This window comes from Labrus bergylta, chromosome 10 (genome assembly GCF_963930695.1).
Source record: "Labrus bergylta chromosome 10, fLabBer1.1, whole genome shotgun sequence".
In the NCBI taxonomy this organism is placed as follows: Eukaryota; Metazoa; Chordata; class Actinopteri; order Labriformes; family Labridae; genus Labrus; species Labrus bergylta.
Window position 1 is genome coordinate 29,666,964 of NC_089204.1, and position 23,549 is coordinate 29,690,512.

General features: G+C 43.8%; 1 protein-coding gene across 5 annotated transcripts in view; it reads right to left on the bottom strand.

Annotated features, from left to right (window-relative positions):
- The window catches only part of macrod2 (mono-ADP ribosylhydrolase 2), a 586,396-nt gene that overhangs the window by 145,269 nt on the left and 417,578 nt on the right, over positions 1-23,549 (bottom strand). For all 5 annotated transcript variants that reach the window (XM_065959722.1, XM_065959721.1, XM_065959723.1 and 2 more), the window contains exon 7: positions 352-382. In XM_065959722.1, the coding sequence (XP_065815794.1) occupies positions 352-382 (31 nt within the window). The remainder of the gene's footprint in view (positions 1-351; positions 383-23,549) is intronic.

Below are 23,549 nucleotides of genomic sequence, written 5' to 3' on the forward strand. Positions count from 1 at the left end.
TCTTTAGCAGAAATGTCTCGCTGTATATTCGGCCCCGGTCCCAAGAGGGAGAATAAACACCGGGCAGGGTCGACGTTTCCTTCACCTGATACCAGGGTTATGTCTTTGTGCAAAACGAGGTAAGGTGATCTCATTGTGCTCCTCGTCAAAGATAAAGAGTACTTTTTTTAATTACAACCCGTTCTCCTAACGAGCCGTGGAATTAAAGTATTTAAAGAAAAAGTGATGCAACCCAGAGATGTAAACATGATACCATGTCCCAACTCTTTAACTTTGAGAGTTTAACAATATACCTCCACATTTATAAAAAACAACAAGGTCACTGAAACGACAGAAAGAGATAAGGCTTACCGTAGATGCCGGTGGATATACACGGGAAGGCCTGTGTGGAGAGAGAGAGAAAAAAAGGAGTCAACATTAAAACAAGTTCACATCGCTGCAGTAAATAGAGCAGCCGGATTAAACGGAACAAAACAGCAGTCGCTTTTTATAAACCTCATTAAGCAACAAAATCAGGCTTGGTCCATTTCAGTGAAGACGTTTCAAATCTAATTAGTTTTCTTTCTACCAGTCCTTCACTTCTCTTTAACACTCATCGTGTCTATTCACGGCTCTACATCAGTCTGAAAAATCTTCATTAGCGCACAGTTTAGTCTAGTCTAGTTTACAAAGAATTCAACGGTTTGGCTCCTCTGACCTGCTCACTGACTACCGACCAATCAGATCCCTCAAGTCAGCAGGTGCAGGTCTGCTGAATTTACCTACAGTCAGAATTGAATCTGGTCATTAAGCCTCTGTGGTGTGTGTGTGTGTGTGTGTGTGTGTGTGTGTGTGTGTGTGTGTGTGTGTGTGTGTGCACGGTTGGTGTATGGTCATCTGCATCAAACTGTTTTCATTAATTGATGTTTCTGTTAACCTTTGCAGCTTTTATTCCCAAAACCCAACGCTATTACAGGTGTGACAACCCCTGAACCAATCAGTGCTCCTCCGTCTGCCTTGTCTCTCTCTCTCCATCCCACCAAGATTGCCCTCAGGAAGAAAGGGGCGGAGCCTGTTAATTTTGATTTCATGCACCTGGGCGGACTGGGCCTCGGTATTTAAACTGGCTTCTCAGGTCTGGGTCAACACATAGGTGCTTTTTGTGTGACCTCAAACAGTTTGTGTACGAAAGGCCAAAACAACGTTTTTTAAAATTACCGGCCAACGTCTGGACTAGGCCTCAGACTCTGTCTCTCTCTCTGTCTCTCTCTCTCTCTCTGTCTCTCTCTCTCTGTCTCTCTCTCTCTGTCTCTCTCTCTCTCTCTGTCTCTCTCTGTCTCTCTCTCGATCTCTCTCTGTCTCTCTCTCTCTCTCTCTGTCTCTCTCTCTGTCTCTCTCTCTCTCTCTGTCTCTCTCTCTCTGTCTCTCTCTCTCTCTCTGTCTCTCTCTGTCTCTCTCTCGATCTCTCTCTGTCTCTCTCTCTCTCTCTCTCTCTCTGTCTCTCTCTCTGTCTCTCTCTCTCTCTCTCTTTCTATCTCTCTCTCTCTCTCTCTCTCTCTCTCTCTCTGTCTCTCTCTCTCTCTCTCTCTCTCTCTCTCTGTCTCTGTCTCTCTCTCTCTCTCTCTTTCTATCTCTCTCTCTCTCTCTCTCTCTCTCTCTCTCTCTCTCTGTCTCTCTCTCTCTCTCTCTCTCTCTCTCTCCCTGACACACATTCACACATTCTCTATAGCAATCACAGCATATTTACAGACTGCAGATCCTTTTTTGTTTTGCAGTGAGTTCAATAAATTATTGTGTAAATTACTTTAAAAAACTGTTTGGTCTCCCTGTTACTCCAGCTCACTGAGCAGGGCTGTATTATATAAAATATAATCCTACAAAACCCACACAACCACCACCACCAACCGACGCCAAACCACCACGACCGCCGTCCTCTTTCATGCACAGCCTGCTCCGACCTCGAGTGTGGACAACAGGAACGAGAGGAATACAAAGGAGAAATCCTTCCTGCATATTATCACATATGCTCTTTTTGTAAAGCGTCTAAGATAACACTTGCTATGAATTGGAGCTATACAAATAATGATCGATTGATTTTGTGAGTGTGTGTCAAATCTTATCGTGTCCAATCATATCGCACACATCCGATGGATTACCACGATCACACTCGAGTGTTAAAAAATGAAAAAATCAGATCATGTAACTGCTGCACTAATTTTCATGAAGGCCTTTTTAATCACTCCATCCCTGAAACTTAATGTCCATAAAAGTTGTAGTTTGTGAATTCAGCTCGAGGGAACATTTCATCGGAGTCGTGTGAATTCATAAAAAAAACACGGCGAGCTTTCTGCCTAATAATCTACAGCACATGAATATCCAAACGAGGTCGATTGATCCCGTCTGTCGCCTGCAGCACACATCGCCTGCACAGCCCTCCTCATCTGCTGATTTTTTAAGGAACTCAAAGGACTGATTCAAATGAAGCTTCGACGTGTCTTTAATCTCGTTTGGATGTTTGCATAGAGAGATTTCAGTATGCTGAAAGTTGCCGCGGTGACTCTGCTGGGGGTCAACAACAAAGAGGACATGGCAGCAGGAGGGTTTTCAAATGATGAGGAAAAAATCAGAAAATACCTGGATCGATAGGCGGGGATCAATAAGATCCCTGCAGCCACACAGAAGCAAACGAGACAGGCAAGAGAATCAGAGGAGACGTTGGAGATAAGAGCAGAAATATGTATATTTATGGTTGTCTTTTCCAGAAAGATTATAAAATGTAACCACCTCGTAATAGTTTTTGCTTTGCAGCAATTTGCAGCAGCAGACGAATTATTCACACGTGGCTTTAAAGCTGAAAATAGTTTCATTATTCTTCACTTTCTGTGAGCGGATAGATGATGATACATCGGCCTCGCTGTAAGCTTCCCCCCGTTCCACATTCATCTTTTTAAGTGTATTAATAAACAGTAAAAAGGGAAAAAGGATTTTATCCACAGGTCCCATTTGTCCTCAGAAAGCAGCTGAATACGAGCTTTGCTGCGGCGTGCATTCATCACAAGGCGTGGTCCAAAACATGAATAACAATAAGATGACAAATTAAAAGAAAAAAGGATGTTTCCACAAGTGGATGAATTTAGAGCAACAAAACGCTCCAGAGATTCATCACCAAAAAAAACCCCCAAAAATATGTCAGATTCTCCACCGTGCCAAAGCAACGCCCAACAGTTTGTTTTTTACCACACTGACCCTGTCGAGTTGTATTTAGAAACATGCTGCTACTGCTGGCAGCTGTGCCAAAACCACTTCATCTGAGAGCTTTAAAAAACACAATTAGCAGATCTGAAAGAGGAAACAAACAAAAACACACGTCGACCCGGTGTGATGGTGATGAAACATGTTTGCAGGGGTCTCGTCTTTTTTTTCTCAGAGAGAATCAAATAAACTCAATCCCCACATGAGAAAAGCAAATCATTGATTTAAAAGGCTGATGAAATATGTAGACGTTTGGGGCCCTCTGAAAGCCTCCTCACCCCTGACACCCACTTTGAAAACGCAGCGGCCCGTCTGTCCTTGCTGCGAGGAGCGACTGAGCCTCTGTTTGTATTCTTATTTACCAGTATTCAGGTTCCGCCTGTCAAGGTGAATCTTCCTTCTGTGGGATGATTTAAATCTTTTACAGAAGCATTGACCTTTCCAGATGACTGTCTGGGTCTGACACAAACCGCGGATGATGAAGCGTGGAGAAGCATGGCCATTTTTAGTCCTGCGGAGAGGTTTCTGCCACGGCACAAGAAAAAAGAAAAATACTGAGGGAGGCCGACGGTATCTCAAAAGAAATCACAACTCAGTGCAAATGTACAGATATATTTGAAGAGATTTCTCTTTAAAAATGTGACTTCAGTGAAGCAGAAATGAAATTCAAAAGCCTCATTTAGGTGTTCTTCTAATCTGCAGACTCGCTGAGCGGCGCTCGTGTTATTTAGCCCCAGAGAGAATCTCGATACTTTTCAGCGACTCTCCCAATAATGTCAGCTCTCATTTGGCAACAGTCGATACAAGCAGGAATGGAGATTTACGGGTGAGGAAAGGAATCTAATTGAAGCTGTGTGATAATAAGAAGAAAGTAAAATGAATTTAATCTTCAGAGGAGATGAGCATTATTTCCTGTCAGTGCTTCCAACGAGGCCTCGGCTGCCAAACTGAACCGGCGCCAGATGCTTTTGTTATTCTGTCTCGACTGAAAGGCCACCAAGTCGCTCTCTTCAACTTGAACTCCTGCGACTAAACCTCCACACACCATCCGCATAATCAATTAAAATCTTTATTTTATTGGTTCTCCGGATGATACATAAAAACGGGTATCGATCTGTGTGGTGTGAAAAAGAAGCGTTGTGTAATCACTTAAGGGGACGTCGTAAAGATCGGACACCTCTGCAGCTCGTGCAGACGTCACTTTCTGCTTTTTAAAGGACAGTTATTGCTCAGAGTGAAGAGAAGTATATCTCCTATAAAAAGTGTAATGCTGGGAGAAAGTGTTGGCAGACATCTTTTTTTTTCATCAATAAATCAGCCACACAGCAGGCAATAAATTACAGATGATAAATGTATCTCATAATGCTGTCGGTGAGCGCCGGCAGCAGCGATGGATATCAGCTTCAGTTTCTGTTCAGATGAAAACTTTGTCCTGAAATCTAAAGCAGTGTGAAGCAACGCAAAGTTATATTATTATTTATTCACAGCAGAAGTATCTGAATTAGAATAGAGACGTGGTCACCCTCACTCGTCAGCACCAGAATGTTAGATCTTGATGTCGGTCACATGATGCTCTCAAACTGTAACGCCTTCACCCGATTGGCTGTAACTCCGGCTAACAAGCCTTCTCATCTGGTTCTATCAGTGGTGTAGTCAAGACCACACTAACCGAGACCAACACATACCCGCGACCAGAGTGATCCGAGACCGAGGCCAAGACCAAGACCAGAAAAATCATCACCTTGTGTGCAGGGGGCGTGTCACTCCGGGGGATAAAAATCAAACTACAAATGAATTTAAGTCAGTAAGAGCAAACGATCAGCTTTGAGTCTGATTGGACACACAGGTGCTGACAGGAAGTGACCAGAGGCAAAGCACAACATTGAGGGCAGTTCTTGAGAGCTCTAATCAGTATAGAAACCATCTTATAAGTCGTCGTTATCAAACAAAAACCATCGTCATTACCATCATCATCATCAATAATATGGAGACCATCATCATTAAGTTAGTAGGTATTCATAAAGAGCTGGGTCTTTAGCTTTTTCTTAAAGGTGCAGAGGGATTCTGCAGAGCCAATGGAGTTTGGAAGTTGTAGCTGTGTTGAACAGCTACAGTCCAATTCAGAAGCAGCTGCAGCGGGCGACTCAACAAATCTAGCAAAGCACCACCTCTATCTTCTCTCGTTTCCCATCGACGTCACTTCAATACTTGTTAGCGTGCATTCCTGTACATGTGCTTACAGCGTGTAAGGTCCGGTGTTAACTAGGACAGTCAACAGTGTATAAGTAGTGATGACCTCATTATCATTATTTCTATCTCTGGCTGCTTGTTATTGGTGAGTCAGCATGTTCGCCGCAGCCTGGCAGGAGGCCGCGTCCGACGCGTTGGCTCGTTGCTGCTAAGGGAGTGTTCAGAAATTGGTCACCTGGGAAATTATTGTGTTGCTCGGGCTCCTCCTTAATCTATCACATCACTTTAAAGTGGAGCACCTCGCCTCTCGCTGCACTTCTTCAGCCCGCAGAAAATAAAGAAGAGCACGGCGAGGCTGCAGTGATTATTACTGGAGAACTAAACTTGTTTTACATTAATGCCTTAAAGATAAAGTGTTACATTTAATTTACATGCTTTTGATGTAATATTTACAGAAGGAAATAAGATTTTAATTTGATAAACTGACGCCACCCGACTTATTAAAACAATGATTCATTAACTTCAAAGTGTGACTGGAGTTTGCTCATAAAAACTAAACGACTTGTTATTCCGCTGAGAGCTCGACGGCCTGCAGCTTTCACTCATTTGTTAAACAGCGGGATGTGACACAGTAAAGATGGCTCAACCTGTGGCTCAATGCGGCGGCCCCCGCTGTAGCTGTCAACGCCCCCCCCGTTCATCCTGCGGGCTCTGCAGAGTGAGCAGGTAGGTAAAGGTAAGGAACCCATGCATGGACACGGCGATTGCAGGTTCCTGCCGCGGGGGGAGCACCTCGTCTCGGCCGACTGAGTAAATAGCGCCGGACCCCCGGGTGCTGCCCCCGTAGCGTGAAGCCTCCTAGCCTGTTTGCAGATGGAAGCTATGCTTATAAATCACAGCGGCGAGGGGGGAGACCTTGTGCAAATGTGACCACAAGTATCTTATTATTCAGCAGTGGTGCCACAGTGTGGGCTCACATCAGAACATGAATCCTCTTTGTTGACTGCTGTAATTCTTTAAGCGTGTAGGTCATGCCTGGTTTCTCGGCCTGAATCAGCTACCTGCCGCTGCAGAGGGGGGCGCGTCACGCTTACAGATCAGGATATTCAAATTTGACACTTTAACACCCTTTTATTCTGCATAATAGCACGCTCCATATTCTAATGTTAGCTCTGATTGTTTGAGTGTCGTTATGCTAAATGGAGGATGGAGAAATGCAGAGGGGCGAGAAAACCTGGAACCTAACGGCCCGAGTCCCACCAGCGGCTTTTTTTTAATCTGCTGTGATCAAGGGTAACTATCATCCCCGAGAATATCTGAGTGTCCATTAAAGGACTCGGCATCGCAGGCTGTGTTTACGTGCAGGGAGTGAGTCACTAGATCGTGTGGAAAGACGCTGATTAAAGACGCTGCAGCTTCACTATCTCATGATGAAGAATCTGTGAAACCGAAGCAGAACCTTCCTGTCCTCCTCAGGAGTCCTGACAGCAATGAAGTCTGAAAATGTGCCACTGCAGGTAAATCACTTCCTCTAAGCAGCGGCAGTGAGGAAGAAATGACAATCCAGACTACAGGAAGTGTAAACAGTGCTCAGCACAATGATTCTGTTGTCGTGATTGTGAGTCTACATGCTGAGTATGGAGCAGGAATAAAAAAACAAACAGTGAACGAGGGGAAAATGTTCTCAGCTCAAAGTTAAAACATCTGATGTTAGAATCTGGCGGCCATCTTTACCTGCTGTTAAGAATGAATAGTGGGATGTCTGTGGGTTTATTCTAATGGAAACATTAACGTTTAAAAATGTTTCTTAATAAATGAATAAAGATGAACCGGTTTCTCTGTGACTGTAAACGAACTTTGTGATGTATTGAAAATGTTTTTATTCATTCTGATGTAGAGGCAGCTGAAAGTGCGCAGCTCTTAAAGGCCAAGACAAACTTCCACAAGGGGACAAAAAATGGTTTCATGTTGCAATAAATAAGGTCTTTTAGCTGCTTTTTGTAAAGTGTCTCGAGATAACACTTATCACGTTATGAGTTGACTCTATACAAATAAAAATTGATAAATTCAAACTGATTGCCTCATATTGGGCCGTGTCCTATCATGTTGCAGCAGAGAGAATCACTCCCATGATTCCCTCCACATCATCTTTTGTTCTCGTTTTGATCGAGAGCCCCCTGGTGGCTGAATTTTATATTCTGTGTGTTTAAAAATACCACCTAACCATGCTGTATAAATCTTTACCCGACACGTTGCAGAATAAAGTTACAGACTACAAGTTGCATGGTCAAACATGTAGGACTCCAGGCGAGGGGGAAGTCTGCATTAAAAGCTCTACGGGCTTACAAAAGAGCTCATAAGCACCTCCTCTTCCTTTGCCGACTCATCGGAAACACAACGTTTGTGAGTCCACATGGGCGGACTTCTGGGATCCAACCGAAGATAGAACGAGGAGCTGGACGTAAAGTAATGAACTCTCTCTATCCATAAAGAAGCTCGGGGTACTCTGGGATTGTCTCCATCACACTCAGTCACACAGCGCCGATCACATATTCACTTTCTCTGAACGCAGCGTTTCAGCGGGGGGAGGGAGCGCCTGCATTGTGTCCGTCGGCCGAACCTTTGACAGAGGTGAGATGAATGGTCTGAAAAAGGGTGTAAATGCTGCAGCCTGTGGATAGGGCAGAGCAGTGGAGCACAGACAGGCAGATACTGAGCTGATGGATGCTTGATTCATCGGCCCATGACCGGCTGTGTGGTTGATCAGGCACAGTTCACCCTGAAGCCCACAGCGACGGCGCCCAGGTTACAGAGAGAGAGGTCTATTTTTAATGCAGTGCCGCCATCACAACTGCAAACAACACAAAACTGCTCGCATCACTTTGAAAAACTTTCATTCCAAAGACGATCATAAATTGAACAGATTCTGTCCAGTTTGTGGCAGGAAGTGGTTCTCCTCTATTATTCATGTCGGGTGTGATTTCCCACAGAGGTCCACATGTGACACTGATTCTCTCGGTGTTAAAGAGGGGGCATAAAAACGATACTGAGGAAGACGTCTGCTCATATTTATTCATGAGCTCTCCGGCTCAGGAACACATGAAATTATATCGCTGACCACCGAGAAAGAGAGAGAGAGACAAGAGACAGGAATCCACATCGGTGAGCCAAACTGACCGACCTCTGTTTGACCTCCAGTGATTGACAGATGAGTAGGCGAGGAACATGTCGAGGAAACTTAATATCTAAATTTATTCTTGCTACACGTTCGGTTAAAACTACTCAGTACAGCTGCGGGCGTTTTTTCATGTCAGATATTTTCTGTTTTTTAAACATATTGATCAGATTAGGAGGCTCGCTGAGGAAGAAATCCAAACTTCTCTCCAGGCTGAGCTGAGGCATCAAGGAGTGGAGCGAGGCTCACTCTGACAGATGGGTTAATAGATCTGTGGCTTTGTTGTTTGAGGAATCTTCTTAATTTCACTCGAATATCTGGCTGAGGGCTTTACTTACCCCGACTGAGAGAAGCAGGACTATAAGATGTTAAGACCTCCATGTCTAGTTCAGCTCATTTATTCTGATATTATTTGAGCAAGGAGCCTCTCACTCTCACGCTGCGGTGATTTGATGTCAGTGTAAACATTGAAATCAATCAAACAAGATTTGAAGAGTATAAACGAGTAGGTTGTTTCAAGCCAGGTACACACAGGGTCGGGGGTTGGGGGTCGGGGGTCGGGGGTCCGGGCTGTCAGAGAGAGTCAGTCGTTCTGGTTGGTGTGGTGTTAACAGCAGCGTCAGTACTGCTCTGAGGCTTTTTGGCCAAATCAACATCGAGGAGAGACATTACTCTGATTGGCTCTTAGCCAGCGAATCAGGGAACGAGAAGAGCAAGGACAGCGCCAAAGGAACACCAACGACAACTGAAAAGGGGCACCCACAAGAAGAGCTGTTTCAATATCTTCTCGAGTCGAGCTAAAAGATGATAAACAGGTGTACAAACATTGTATATACTAGTATGTCTGGCCACTTTTCCATTTTGTGTGACAAATATCAGACTGCTGCCCCCTGCTGGTAAGGAGGGTTATTGTCTCTCGTGCATTAGCAGAATGCATGAACTAATTGGCAGTATAGGCTGCCTTCAGTACGGTCAACAGTGCGACTTTTTGGCAAAACAGGGCCGAAGGGGAACTCAGCCTCAGCACACAGGCAGCATGACACAACTGCCAGCTCATCCAGCGCCCCCTAAAAAAACCTGTTACAGTTGCTTCATTCTGGTGTAGAACGAATGCAATACTCTGGATGTTCTCGGGTCGACCACATCATACATTAATAAGAACAGATCACATGTTTTATTTTTCTTCGTTTTAAGACCGGACTTTATTCCCCCATCAGCCTGAAGCTGCTGCGATCTCTGACGATCAGCTTACATTACCTGATTCATTATATCTAACACACGCGCGCTTCCTTTAAAGCCCTGATCTTTACTTTGATTAAGGTCCTCTGCGCTGAAATGATTACAATGATCTTATGAAACTTTTATTGTATTTATCACAAGAGCCATGACATTATAAAGTGTAGGAGGCATCTTGATTGAATCCTGAGATGGAAAGCAGAGAAGGCGGTAAATGAAGGGAAAATGTATCTGTGGTGAATCAGAGCAAAATGTTTGAACCTGAACACAGAAGACATCACACATGGGCGCCTGAGGGCCTCCCAAGCCCGCAATGATTCCTACGAGTGCTTAGGAAATATAGAGCATGGCGTGCGTGGTGTGTAGCATTAGACGTTATTTGCATTTTGAGGCCTAAATTACATGAGGGCATAATGAAGATGATCAAAGCAGCGAATAGGAGGATTCAGTTTGAATCTATCAAACTGCTGTTTCAGGTATCTGAGAGCGAGAAAGCCTCTGAAATGCAGAAGATAAACCGGAGATGAAAAGAGACGAGACGAGCCGTACATCCCCGTGTGGAAGGTAAAATCAGGGCACGGGTTGATTCTCCAAAAATCCAAACTCCATGTCAAACTGTCTCAGCAGAGATTAGCCGCGTGTGGAGCTGCGAGGTTCAAATGATCAGTAATCCTGAAATATAGCTCATGATTTTGTACTGCTGGAGCGCGTGATTCCCAAGTGGTGGATCCAAATGAACGGTAAAAATAATAATTAGGCAGCATTTTGCATGAGACAGGACTTACATTTCCATTCATAAATCAACTTCAGTCGCACATTCAATCAGAGAAAGAAAAAAAAAACCTTTCTGGTCATGCAAATGTGAAAGCCAGCCTATGGTTCCCTTCCATTGCAGGGCCACTAATTAAACATTTTTTTTCCTTTCAAGGCGCCCTTCAACATTTCAAAAGCATCATATCAAAGCGGCTTCAAAGTCAAAACACGGCTCTGAAATTTTTGGGTGACAGAACAGCATACATATGAGGAACAAGCGACTCTCTGCATGGCCCGTGTCTTTGTGGCGGTACCAATGTGAGACAGGAGTCATGCTGTATACTGCATACTAATGAAGGAGAGGAAAATAAAGGCAGGTATACACTCAGTCAGGGTGCTCGATTAATCACAATTTCATCTTTATCGCAGTATAAGCATCGCAGCATCGCAAGAAAACCAAACTGCAAAAGCGGCAATCGTTAAGAAAACTGTTTTATGTTAAAGGTGACATATCCTCCTCCTCTTCTTCAAATTAAATAAGTCTCAGAGCTCCTCAAAACATGTGTGTGAAGTTTCTTGTTCTAAATCCACTCTGATCCTGTATTTGATCATGTCTATAAACCCCTCTATTTCAGCCCTGCTCAGAACAGGCTGTTTCTGTGTCTGTACCTTTAAATATGTAAATGAGCTGTGTCTGACCACGCCCCCCTCTCTGGAAGGGCTTGGATGTACTCGGTCTTTCTCGCTCCATGTCCTATTGTTTACGGTGAGAAGGCAGACTCAGAGGGCAGAACAAACACCTAGCTGTGGGAGTGTCACCCACCTGGGGGAGGGGCTACTGCCCTTTGTGATGTCATGAAGGGAAAATCTCCAAACGGCCTGTTTGAGCACACATTTTCTGAAAAGTGGAGCAGGCAGAAGACAGAGAGGATGAACTTTTCTCATCATTGGGGGGTTTGTAGACGGACTAGAGACACATATTAGAGTTAGAGAAACTTTTAAGATAATTTTAATGCTAATTCTGTTAGCCAGGTAATAGCATTTTCCAGTGTGTTTTAGCATCAAGCTAACAAACTTGTTAGGTGTGTCTGTGATAAAGTGTGGAGAACAATGCACCACCCACCACTGTTAATATTTTATTCAAAAACATTCTTCACTAATAATACAAAGTGGTTTATTAAAAATGAAAGCTAATTAAGAGACTTAACCTTTTTCTGTTGGACTTTTCTTTTAGTGTCTAATTATGTACAAATAAAAAAAAGGCTTAAATGAATGTAAAAAAAAGGGGGAAACTGCACATTATCATAATGGCAGATAAAACAGGCCATAACCACATTTCCCAAAGCACAAAATACAAACTAACATTCGTTAAGAGACTCAACCTCATTAACTGCAAATCCAATTCAGCTCCGTGTACTGGCGCAGCACTGACCCTTCGGAAGCATGGTAATTACATCATTATTATTGAATCATAGGAACACATTTTCCAATTAGAAGAGTGAATGTTTGTCTTTTTCCTGTAAACTGTGAGGCAAAAAATACACAGTGAACCGACCAGTGGGTGAGTGAGTTTCCTCTGATTTCTTCATCAGACTTCTGCCTGAGGAGTAATTACTCCGAGACTTCAGACCTGGGATGTTTTTCTTGTATCAGCGGGGAGTTTAAAGGCCTTAATGAAGTCTTTGTTAATGGACGCTCGGGGTGCTCTGCGATTGTCCTCATTGCACTAAGTTCCATAACTCGGATAGTTCACTCCATTTGCACAGCTGAACTCCTGTGATGCAACATTTGTCTGCAGTGTGTTTATGAGCCAAGGTGGACTCTGATCGATATGGATGAGAAACAAACAGTGCAGCTAACTATAGAAACATAGGAGCCTGGATATATGGACACATTATATTGTTGTATGTTTGCTGTTTCCATTTACAAACTGTGTTAGTGATGCAGTTACCTACACATGACTGATCTGTCTCTGAACTGAGTGCAGGAATAAAATATAAGATATTGTTAAAGGTGACATATCCTCCTCCTCCTCTTCTTCAGTGTAAATAAGTCTCAGAGCTCCTCAAAACATGTGTGTGAAGTTTCTTGTTCTAAATCCACTCTGATCCTGTATTTGATCATGTCTATAAACCCCTCTATTTCAGCCCTGCTCAGAACAGGCTGTTGCTGTGTCTGTACCTTTAAATATGTAAATGAGCTGTGTCTGACCACGCCCCCTCTCTGGAAGTGCTTGGGTGTCTCGGTGCTTTCTCGCTCCATGTCCTATTGTTTACAGTGAGAAGGCAGACTCAGAGGGCAGAACAAACACCTAGCTGTGGGAGTGTCACCCACCTGGGGGAGGGGCTACTGCCCTTTGTGATGCCATGAAGGGAAAATCTCCAAATGGCCTGTTTGAGCACACATTTTCTGAAAAGTGGAGCAGGCAGAAGACGGAGAGGATGGACTTTTCTCATCATTGGGGGGTTTGTAGACAGAATAGAGACACATGTTAGAGTTAGAGGAACATGGAGAAGTGGATTTTGCAGAATATGAGACCTTAAAGTCTGTTTGTTTTTCTTTGCAATACTTTTTTTAAGTTGCTGCTGGCCGGGATTTCATTGTCACAGACATTTTCTATCTAAATGAGAACAATCCCGGTAAAATAAATCTACAATACCAAATGTATAAAAGTATAAATGGAGCCTTAAATTGAAAAAATGCAGCATGAAAGATTCAGACAGCAGCATCAATAAAACCTCAGACATTAAACACCAGGACCTGATCTCACAGTTCATGTCAGAATGAATTTGGTTGTTTGGAGCCGATTTGGTGAAATGAACTCAGATTTCAGCGACTGTCTGCATACAGATATCTGGTTCAGGAGTCTGCATGCCCCTCGTATAAGCTTTTGATTCAGAGAGTATGAAAGCCCGTTCCTCTGTGTTGTCTGTGGGCAGAGCGGCCCCCAGCAGCAGCAACACTCTCACTTTAATGCTCCCCACAACATAAAAGCCATAAATCTGAGCTCGCCCAGAGCTACGAGAAACCAACACTAATTAACAGTAGCGCGATGAGAGGTCAAGGCCTGTGTCGTATTAACGTGAGAAAACACTATTTTTCAATTTATAGCGCACTCTGGTCCGGTGCGCTTTAAGTAATAAAGATTTAAGCTTGCTGCACCATGGGCATGAATAAAAACTATATTTACTGTACACACACTAATGCAGGTTTTTCGACCTCGGTTTATTCTCGCCGCATGAGCATATGGGCTCTCAAATTAGACGGCTACATTCTCTTTATACGACTGACACTTTAGATACGATGGCTGCCTCGGGGAAATGTCCACAAAGCAAGATCGCTGATCCAAAGTAAAATTTAGGCGCCGTGCACAGAAATCGCTTTTTCAATGAATATATGTCCAGCCCTTAAAAGGACTTTTGTCCAAGGACGCGGTGAGCTCGGAGGAGGTCAGCGCTCCCTCGGCGTGGACCTGTGGGCCCCGTTCTCTCTCACACTTTGATCTGAGCTGTGATGATGGTGCGGCGGGCGCACACTCAGGAGTGCGAGGATTAGGGACAGGAGGGACACGGGGACTGACGGCTTCTTTTGTGTCGGTTTTAAAAACCTCATTTCGGGCATAACTGCAGACAGCAATGGCTTCTCTTGAGGTGTTTCTTTTTTTAGGATTTAAAACCCTCAACTGTTAAAAGAGAGATCAAAGGCGAGGCTCGCTCATTGATAACTGTATAATGGCTCACTTAAAGAGAACGGCGTTTTGCTGAGACGGGCGACTGGTTCAAACTGCAAGCTATTAGTCATGCTGTCGGCTCATTTACATTCCTGTTTTATTGTCTCATGGGCGAAGGCTACTGCTCCGACTCGCATTTATTGCACTCAGGCGAGATCTAATGATATTCACACCTAGGGCGGAAAAACAAAGAGGCCTTGTACGTCTTTGTCTGCGTATGAAAGGTGACAGTGTGAACGCACACTTTAGATTGGTGCCGCTCTTTGAAGAGCTTTTATCCTCTTTTGTCTGGAGCCATAGGAGGCGACACAAAAGCATAACTGTCTCATAAATCCTGATTTTAATGACAAACTAAATATAAAAGCAGGTGTGCAGAAATATTCTTTGCAGTAGTGTTCGGTTGAAGAGGATGGTCGTTTCTCCTCAGCTGATGATGAAGCTAATTTTCCAACTAATAAAGGACATTGCAAACCTTTACTGTGCAGTGATTGGTCGACTAGCTTTATATTTCACATTTCAGACAGTTTCTGTCTTGCTTTAGTGACGTGTATTCTTAGCTTTCGGATGTTATGATACCAGAGGATACGGTAACACTTTATAATAAGGTGCTTGTAATAAGCATTAATAACAGGTAATAAGTCACTTATAAGACATTATTAGATTCTTATTAACACAAATAAGACTATATAAGTTTTAATTTAGGCATAATTAGCACATTTAGTATGTCTTATAAGACACTTATAGGCTGTTATTAGACACTTTATATACCGTCATAAACATTAATACGATTTTTATGAACAGTAATAAGACTTCATCAGTGTTAATTAATCTATAAATTAATTTAGAACTGGCTTATAATTGGATATTCATTAACACAAAGAAACTTGTTTAAAGACCACTTATCCACGTTTATAGAGATGTTTATTAACATTGATAAGATTTTATTAGGTTCATATTAATGCCTTATAAAGGTTAATAAATACTTTATTAAGCACTTATTAACAGCTCAGTGGGAACAGGGTCCAACTTTCAAGCAAATGCAGAAACATAAAGGAGTGTCTATTAAACTTCCACTCAAACAGATTTTGAAAAAAAATGCTACTACAAATCCAAGTATTATCTTTAACTGTAAACAACATGCTTTTTGCTTCTTTTGTTCAACATCAGCTTTCCTTCATGTCATTCCCCTCTCTCTCTCTCTCTATCCACTAAAATAAAGGAATAAAAAGCCCCAAAACAAATCTTTAAAAAAAAGCCTCAGCAGCAGAATGGGGCGGGTCACACTTTGCCAACGCCATGTCTCCTGAATATCTCGCTACACAAACAGAGATTCTTCTTTGGCTCACCTTCATCTCATAAAGATCCTCAAACAGCTGAACTGAAGTGACAATGTGCAAATGCTAAAGGCTTTAGCTTTAATGAACTAAACAAGCAGGAGTCTAACATGTCACCATTTTTAACACACAATGTTTATCACTTACTGGACAGATAGAACCACTTCTTAAAACACCACTGGAGAGATGATTTGATCAATCCAAAGAGACAGTCCTCATCCCGAGTGCATCTAAAAAAAATGTCCTTTTCACAGGATATATAGGATAAGACGTGTGTGTGCGAGATATAAAGCCACAAAATATGAAGCAGTGTCAGGGCGCCGTGACACTCGTGAAATGACATCGAAATGCACACCTGATGCCACAGGAAGCGAGGCCCCGCGTGTGTGTGTGTGTGTGTGTGTGTGTGTGTGTGTGTGTGTGTGTGTGTGTGTGTGTGTTTCAGCTGCAGCGGTGAATCTGAGTTCTGTTGTTGTTTTGACAGTTGAATTGAATAATTTATCAAAGACTGATCTTCCCCTTGATAATGTTTGCACTGTTTTTTTTGGATCTATAACACCATGAAAGAGGCCGCCGCCACCGCCACCGCCGCCGCCGCCCTTTGCTGCTCCTGCTCCACTCTGTATGAGAATCAGGAGGACACAGACTCCTGCGGTCATCCCATGTAAACACTGCATAAAGGTAATGAGGACAGGATGGACTGCAGCGAGGAGCTCCATGAGACCTAATCTAATCCCCCCGTCCCCTTAAAGTGTACACACAGCGAGCCCCAGCAGCTGCCGTCTGAACCTCATCGTCTCTCGTCTTCAACCTGAAGAGACGAGGACATAATACACCTGCCTCCTCACGTAGGAGACTTGTGTCATTCATGGCAGGTAGAGGGGATATGGGGGATCAGCAGATGTGAAAGTGGTGCTCGGAGTGCTCCCAGAGGCTTCCTGCAATCCTAAAGTAGCCCTGTCACTTCTCACTACAGAGCAGGAAATGGATATAAAGTATGAGGCTGTAGAAGCTGTGTTTGGAAACAGCCGGGGCGTTAGTGGATTTATTGAGTGTAAAAGGCCTTCTGAAGGATTGCCTGTTCAAAAAGTTTTCACCTTTTTTAAATCCCCGAGGAGATTTATTTCAGTGTCCGAAAGCTAATCAAAGTCACACTCGATTCAAGTTACAACCATTCAGCGAGCAATCAAACTGTCGCAGACAGGGCACCAAAAACACTCCACAAATACGAGTGGAAAGAATGCAGAGGATGAAAACGGGATGATGTGGTCGTAGCGTCGCCCCCAGAAACAGAATCATGGCACGAGGCTTTTTAAACCAGCGACACAGTTACATTTCCTGTTTATTGACAAAGAGTAGGTTGGACAACGTTTATAGGAAACACTGAAAGATTTGCAAGCTTACATCAACAAATAATCCGGGCAGTTATAACACATGCAGCCACTTTTACTATGAAGCTGAAGAGTATGAAATAACAAAACAAATTGCAAGTAGGCTGAGATGATAATAATAATAATAATAATACATTTTACTTAAAGCTGCCTTTCAAAACTCTCAAGGTCACCTTACAGAGCAGAGATAAAAACAACAATGTAACAACACAACAAAAAAATCAACATTAAAAACATAAATGTACAGGATGTAAAGGAGTTATGAGACCAGGTGGAGAATGATCAGACTGAATATGCCAGTTTAAAAAGATGTGTTTTGAGATGAGATTTGTCGGTGTTGTGTCTTGAAAAAGTGCTCAAACAAAAGTAGCTTGCTGATGGAAAAGTAAAGGGCAGAGAAAATAGAGCGTACACTTTTCCCAACATGCTTTTGGTCGGTTTTTGTCAAATTACCTAAATGACTTGAGGCAGCGAGGTACCCAGCGTCTGTGTTGGCACTCCGACTGGTTTCTCAAATAAAGGCGCCGAGCTGACCGGCGGCTCCTGCACAGCAACCAATACCGTACCCAAGCACCTTTGACCCCCTGAGGCCAGTTTGTTTGACTTGTGTGGGTGCTCTGTACTGTGCTTAAGTGTGTGACACTTCTGTTAGGAAGAGGTGGGCTTCAGCACAGTACGATTGCTCATGCATCAGCACAAGCACGATATGCATTGTACTCATTATTTACAGTATAATTGATGCAAGGAGGTTTAGAGGGCGGTCTCTGACCCAAACGACTCAAAATAAGCCTCAAAGTCAGGAAAGTTGTAATCATGAATTAAGGGTTTTGTTTTGTTTTAATTAATGCTTTGTGAAAGTGGGGCAGATATGATGAGATTAATCTTATTTCTGCTCCTTTTCATTCAAAATTTGAGATTTTATGTTTTTTTTTCTTCTTAACTTTATTGTTTGTTTGAATTAAATAAAATTTGCAAAAAAAAAAAAATGTTCTGTGTTGTTCTCCGATGTGTAGACTCTGAGACTGTGCTTCTTGTAAACTAAAGGACGCGCCTTGATGACGTATAACCTATAGGACGCGATGACATATGTCCAAGAGGTAACCATGCTAAGGCCTGGGTGGGCTTGAGTAGTGTGAGTGCAGGTCAGAGAGGGACTGAGGAGGGGGTGAGGTACGAAGCAACATAATACTGTTACTCCTGATAAGTGCCTCGTACAGCACCACTACATACCAAACTATCCACAACCTACCCATTCCCCATGGAGCTGTTCCTAACAGTGCTTTTCAGAGTCCATCAGGAATAAAACAGATAAATAAATCTGACTGACTAAAGCGCTGACATGCTCTATAGAAAGAAAAAAAATAACGTTTGAAGTCAGAGCACTGACTGTCTGAATTTAAATCCTTTGCTGCAAAAGAGTCAAAATAGACTGTGTCACAGAGCAACATGCATTCAGCATTTTAAATACACACATACTTATGAAGGAATAAAGGTCTGTTTTGTGAGTGCATGAAGCTGTGGTCATCATTAAGCTGCTTAATAGACCATGTCGCCTGTAGGACCTGACAGGAAAGCTGTGCACAGAGGAGGATGCAGAGAGGGGGTCACCTTCATGTAGAGACAGCTCTGTCACACAGAGGCCAAGAACCGAGCCGCTCTGCAACCCCCGGCCGGGGCCCCAGACTGTACATGTCTGTGTCTGTGTCCAACCAAGCAGAACAACAAACCCCCATACCTCCTTTAGACTTCAACAAGACAAAAAAGAAACATGAGGAAAGTAGCATTCCTGCTGCTATCTGTGTACATGAGAGTTTTGTTAAAAGCAGCTGAGTCCCCTTTGCTATGTTAGTCTGCGCGCAGGTGCATCTCTAAATGAGGAGGAATGAGGAGGGACACAAAGCCCACAAATGTCCCAAAACCAGAGAGAGAGAGGACATGCCACTCAAGGTCACGGTGAATTGCAGCAGCGGCAGCGCTGGCAGAGCAGATTGATTGGGAGTACAGGGAGCAGCTGGCTGAGAGGAAACAGGAAGGTGACTGAGGAGATCACCAGGTGGCGTCTCTGAATTATGACATCGTGCATCCAGATCTTTCCGTCTCTCCCACGCAAGCTAAGCGCTGCTTTGAAGAGGTCCTCACATCTCGAGAAATGTGTGATGTCCATGCAGGGTTACGTCTGACGACAGGATGTATGGTTTTGGTCAGACACCGGAGTTAGTGCAGCGGTTTGATTGGAGCTATATGGATAATTTTTTTTCTCCCCACAAATGGCCAGAGGATAATACAGCTAATTACAGCTTTCTAAAAGCGGACATGGTCATGAATATTGATAAAGCATTAATTAGTTGCTAAAACTGGAAAACCATTTTCTCTGCACCAAATACATCACATGTTTTTTGGAGCAAAAATCTACTGCATCACTTTATAGGGGCGAGGATTCATATTCTACTGCGATGAATAATGCAGACAAACATTTCTGCCACTCAGAGCGGGATACGGCACCATGCCAATTCCTAAAAACGGTTGAGACACTGAGTAAAATCTATAAAATATACAGAATGTGATGATTTGCAAATACGTGTTTAACTGAAAACAGCAGAAATGTGCTGTTTGTGAGATGTTGAAACTGAGAAATGATGTTGATTTGAGGAGAATGATATGCACATTTTATATTTTAATGCCAGCAACACATTTCAATAAAAGGTTTGGAGAGGGTCTCGTCACCCGTTGATAATTATTTTATTTGATAAAATAAGACCCTGAACTGGTGAGCAGCTGAAATCCTGCATGAAGCTTGAATTGTAAAACATCAACAACAACAGGAATATGTCGTTAAAAGAAAAAGAGTTGTGAACACGACCCTGTCCCAACTTTTTGAAACCTGCTGCTGGCATCAAATTCAAAGTGGGCGTATCATTCTCCAAAATCAAAGACATTCTCAGATTCAACATTTGAGGTGTCTTTTTGTCTTGGCAGCGTCCCCCGCTTCATTTCTCCAACATTTTCCTTCAAGCACGGACTGAACAGGACTTGATATCATTTAAGGAGGTTTCAGATTAGGGAACTGGGAACCGGATCTGAGTACGCTCGAGACCCAAAGTCCTTTTCACTTGATCAATGTGAACACAATCGACCGTACTCCGGTACCATGTCAAGTCCGTTTGAAGAGGTGGTCTAGGGCACGATTCAAGAAAGTGGGCCGCTATATGATGTCATTCTAAACGGCTTCAAAAAGCATCGTACCGCACGGCCCGGGCCCGTTTCCTCCTCTGAGCTGAACGGTAGATCTGGACGCCGGGAGAGGGTTGTTGTTGGCACCTCAGAAATAACAAAGAAACATCCACAGTTAGCAGGACGGACTCAGCCTGCAAGTGGTTGCCATGGTTACTGCTTCTTCTGCTTCTTGGCCAATTTGCAAACCAACTATGTGCACACTGCCCCCTGCTGGATCGGACTGTAAATGTACACAAGTGAACTCGGATACAGAACGATGTTACTGATGTGAAAACACATTTAAAGTCAAATATGGTGATTGAATGTTTGCAAATCAAGACATTCTTTATTTTATTGACACTTTACACAACGTCCAAACTTTTTAAGGAATTAGGGCTGCATGTTTCTCTCCATCAATAATGTAACACGAGCGCCAAAACAACCCCGGGGAGCCTTATTAGTATGTGAACTATAATTCTGCATCGATAGAGGAGCATCATGTAGGTCATCATCATTATGTGTGAAGGAGCTCTGTATTCCAAACACACACACACACACACACACACACACACACACACACACACACACACACACACACACACACACACACACACACACACACACACACACACACACACACACACACACACACACACACACACACACACACACACACACACACACACACACACCTTATGACTCAGCCGTGCTCTGCAGGACCGGGCTCAGGTGGGGCGCTAAGACTGCCTCGCATTAGGAATCTGGAGCCGTGATGGCCTCGATTAAGCCAAAGCGATCTGATTTGTGTATTTATCTCAAATCTCTTTCTCTCCAATTTGGAAACAGAGAACTCTTCACAGCATCACTGATGGTAAAGAAGCAACGCGCTTTTCTTTGACTACTGATAAAAAAAAGAATCAGAAGGAAAAATAACTCCTTCAAACACGACTGAAACGACTGAATACGAACCAATGAATGACTTTGAACTGTCGAGGGTCAGAGGTCGTCTTTTTAAATATGTGAAGACATGATGCTGTTTGTATTTGGTCAGTTTATTTATCAAGTTAATTCTCTAACTTAATTGAGTGTTTGCTCACACACAACTTTAATTGCTTCCCTGCAGTTCTCGTATCTAGAGTATGAGTGAATGGCGCCATAGTTTGCGGCGCTGACGGACAGTACTGTATATAAGATAAGAGCAGATGTCTCTCTCTGATTACCTCCAACTTCAGAGCTTTTGTCTGCAGATCGTCCTCTAGAGTATCGATCTCAGACGGATAAATGCTGCACTGATTACCGCTACCTTGGAATTAGCATCAAAACTCTGCCTCAGTTGTCGGTTAACTTGACCTGCTTCTGAGCCATCTTGTTACAGACCATCACCGTGTTTCTCCCCCTGGTGTCCCCCCTGGTGTCTCCCCCTGGTGTCTCCCCTGGTGTCTCCCCCTGGTGTCTCCTCCTGGTGTCTCCTCCTGGTGTCTCCCCCTGGTGTCTCCCCCTGGTGTCTCCCCCTTGTGTCTCCTTCTGGTGTCTCCCCCTGGTGTCTCCCCCTGGTGTCTCCTTCTGGTGTCTCCCCCTGGTGTCTCCCCCTGGTGTCTCCTTCTGGTGTCTCCCCCTGGTGTCTCCCCCTGGTGTCTCCCCCTTGTGTCTCCTTCTGGTGTCTCCCCCTGGTGTCTCCCCCTGGTGTCTCCCCCTGGTGTCTCCTTCTGGTGTCTCCCCCTGGTGTCTCCCCCTTGTGTCTCCTCCTGGTGTCTCCTTCTGGTGTCTCCCCCTGGTGTCTCCTCCCGGTGTCTCCTCCCGGTGTCTCCCCCTGGTGTCTCCCCCTTGTGTCTCCTCCTGGTGTCTCCCCCTGGTGTCTCCCCCTTGTGTCTCCCCCTGGTGTCTCCTCCTGGTGTCTCCCCCTGGTTTCTCCCCCTGGTGTCTCCTCCTGGTGTCTCCTCCTGGTGTCTCCCCCTGGTGTCTCCCTCTGGTGTCTCCCCCTTGTGTCTCCCCCTGGTGTCTCCCCCTGGTGTCTCCCCCTGGTGTCTCCTTCTGGTGTCTCCCCCTGGTGTCTCCCCCTGGCTCTGCAGCTGTGAGTGACGGCTGGCCTCCATCATGATCGGTACACATGCAGAAACTCAGCTCCATCTTTTTTTGTGAACACATTTTTGCATTTTAAAGACATTCCGCTAACTTCAGGTGTGTTTGAAGAGAGAAAAAAAATGGTCTTATATTCCAACAAATATGACACTTTTTCCTTTTGCTTTATCTTTTCCATCACATATCTCGCTCTCCTGTAAAGAGGCTAAGACCTTTATGTTAAAAGGCCCCAGATTTGATTCCATGCATATTGTCATTACCAGGGGTTTATAGATGTGACATTAGATATTACGCCGAGCGAGATTTGGAGGTTATCTGACATTTCAAGCTGCGTTCAAAAAGTCAAACCATGAAACAAGATTCCCCCCGCGCGTTTGCTCCTGCAGGCACTTCATTCAGCATACGACACAGTGACTAAATCTTTCCAGATTCATCCGAGTGTGAGAAGAAAAAAAAAAGAAAGGTGTATGTAGGTGTAGAAGATTTAAATTCAAATCTGTTCTACGGCGCAGACAGTTGCAGTATCATTCATAAAAGGCGGGCGTGACATTTACGATATCAAGGTCACCGGTTGACAATGAAAGAAATGTTTAATCTGCTAAATTACCCCATGAAATGATTACTTCAGTAGGCCACTTCATAATGATTTAATGCTAACATGTCGTATAATTTTTAATTAACTTGGAACAGAAGAGAATGGGAAAGGTGGGGTTATAACTCAAGGACTCGCCTCACATTAAAAAATCAGGTGTCCAATATTCAGCTGCTAAACGCTCGCTCTATCACAAATTAAATCACAGAAATAATAATATAGTACGACTCCGGAGAGACTCGGGCCGGCTTCATACGCAGTGCATATTGAAAAAAAGGTAAATGTGAAGTGCAGGATCAACAACAAGGACACACTTTTTGTTTTTGAAACACTTCTTGCGAGTACAATCTTGGTAAATATATTTGAATTATAAGTCGGGACACAAATGCCACTGCCAAGTAAATGAGATAAATCATTCGCCCGGGCCGAAATAAGTATCTCATTTCTCTGTAGCAAATCTCCAGCATCAAAGCAGGACAATCCTGCAGTGTCAGAGCTAATATATTTCTCTCATAAACCTGAGCAAGGTGCTGCGGTGTCGCCTGAATTGCTGAGTAGGCCCTCGATTTAAGCCGGTTGAAACCTGCGAGTCAATCAGCTCAGGCCAGGCACGGTGCGTCAGCCC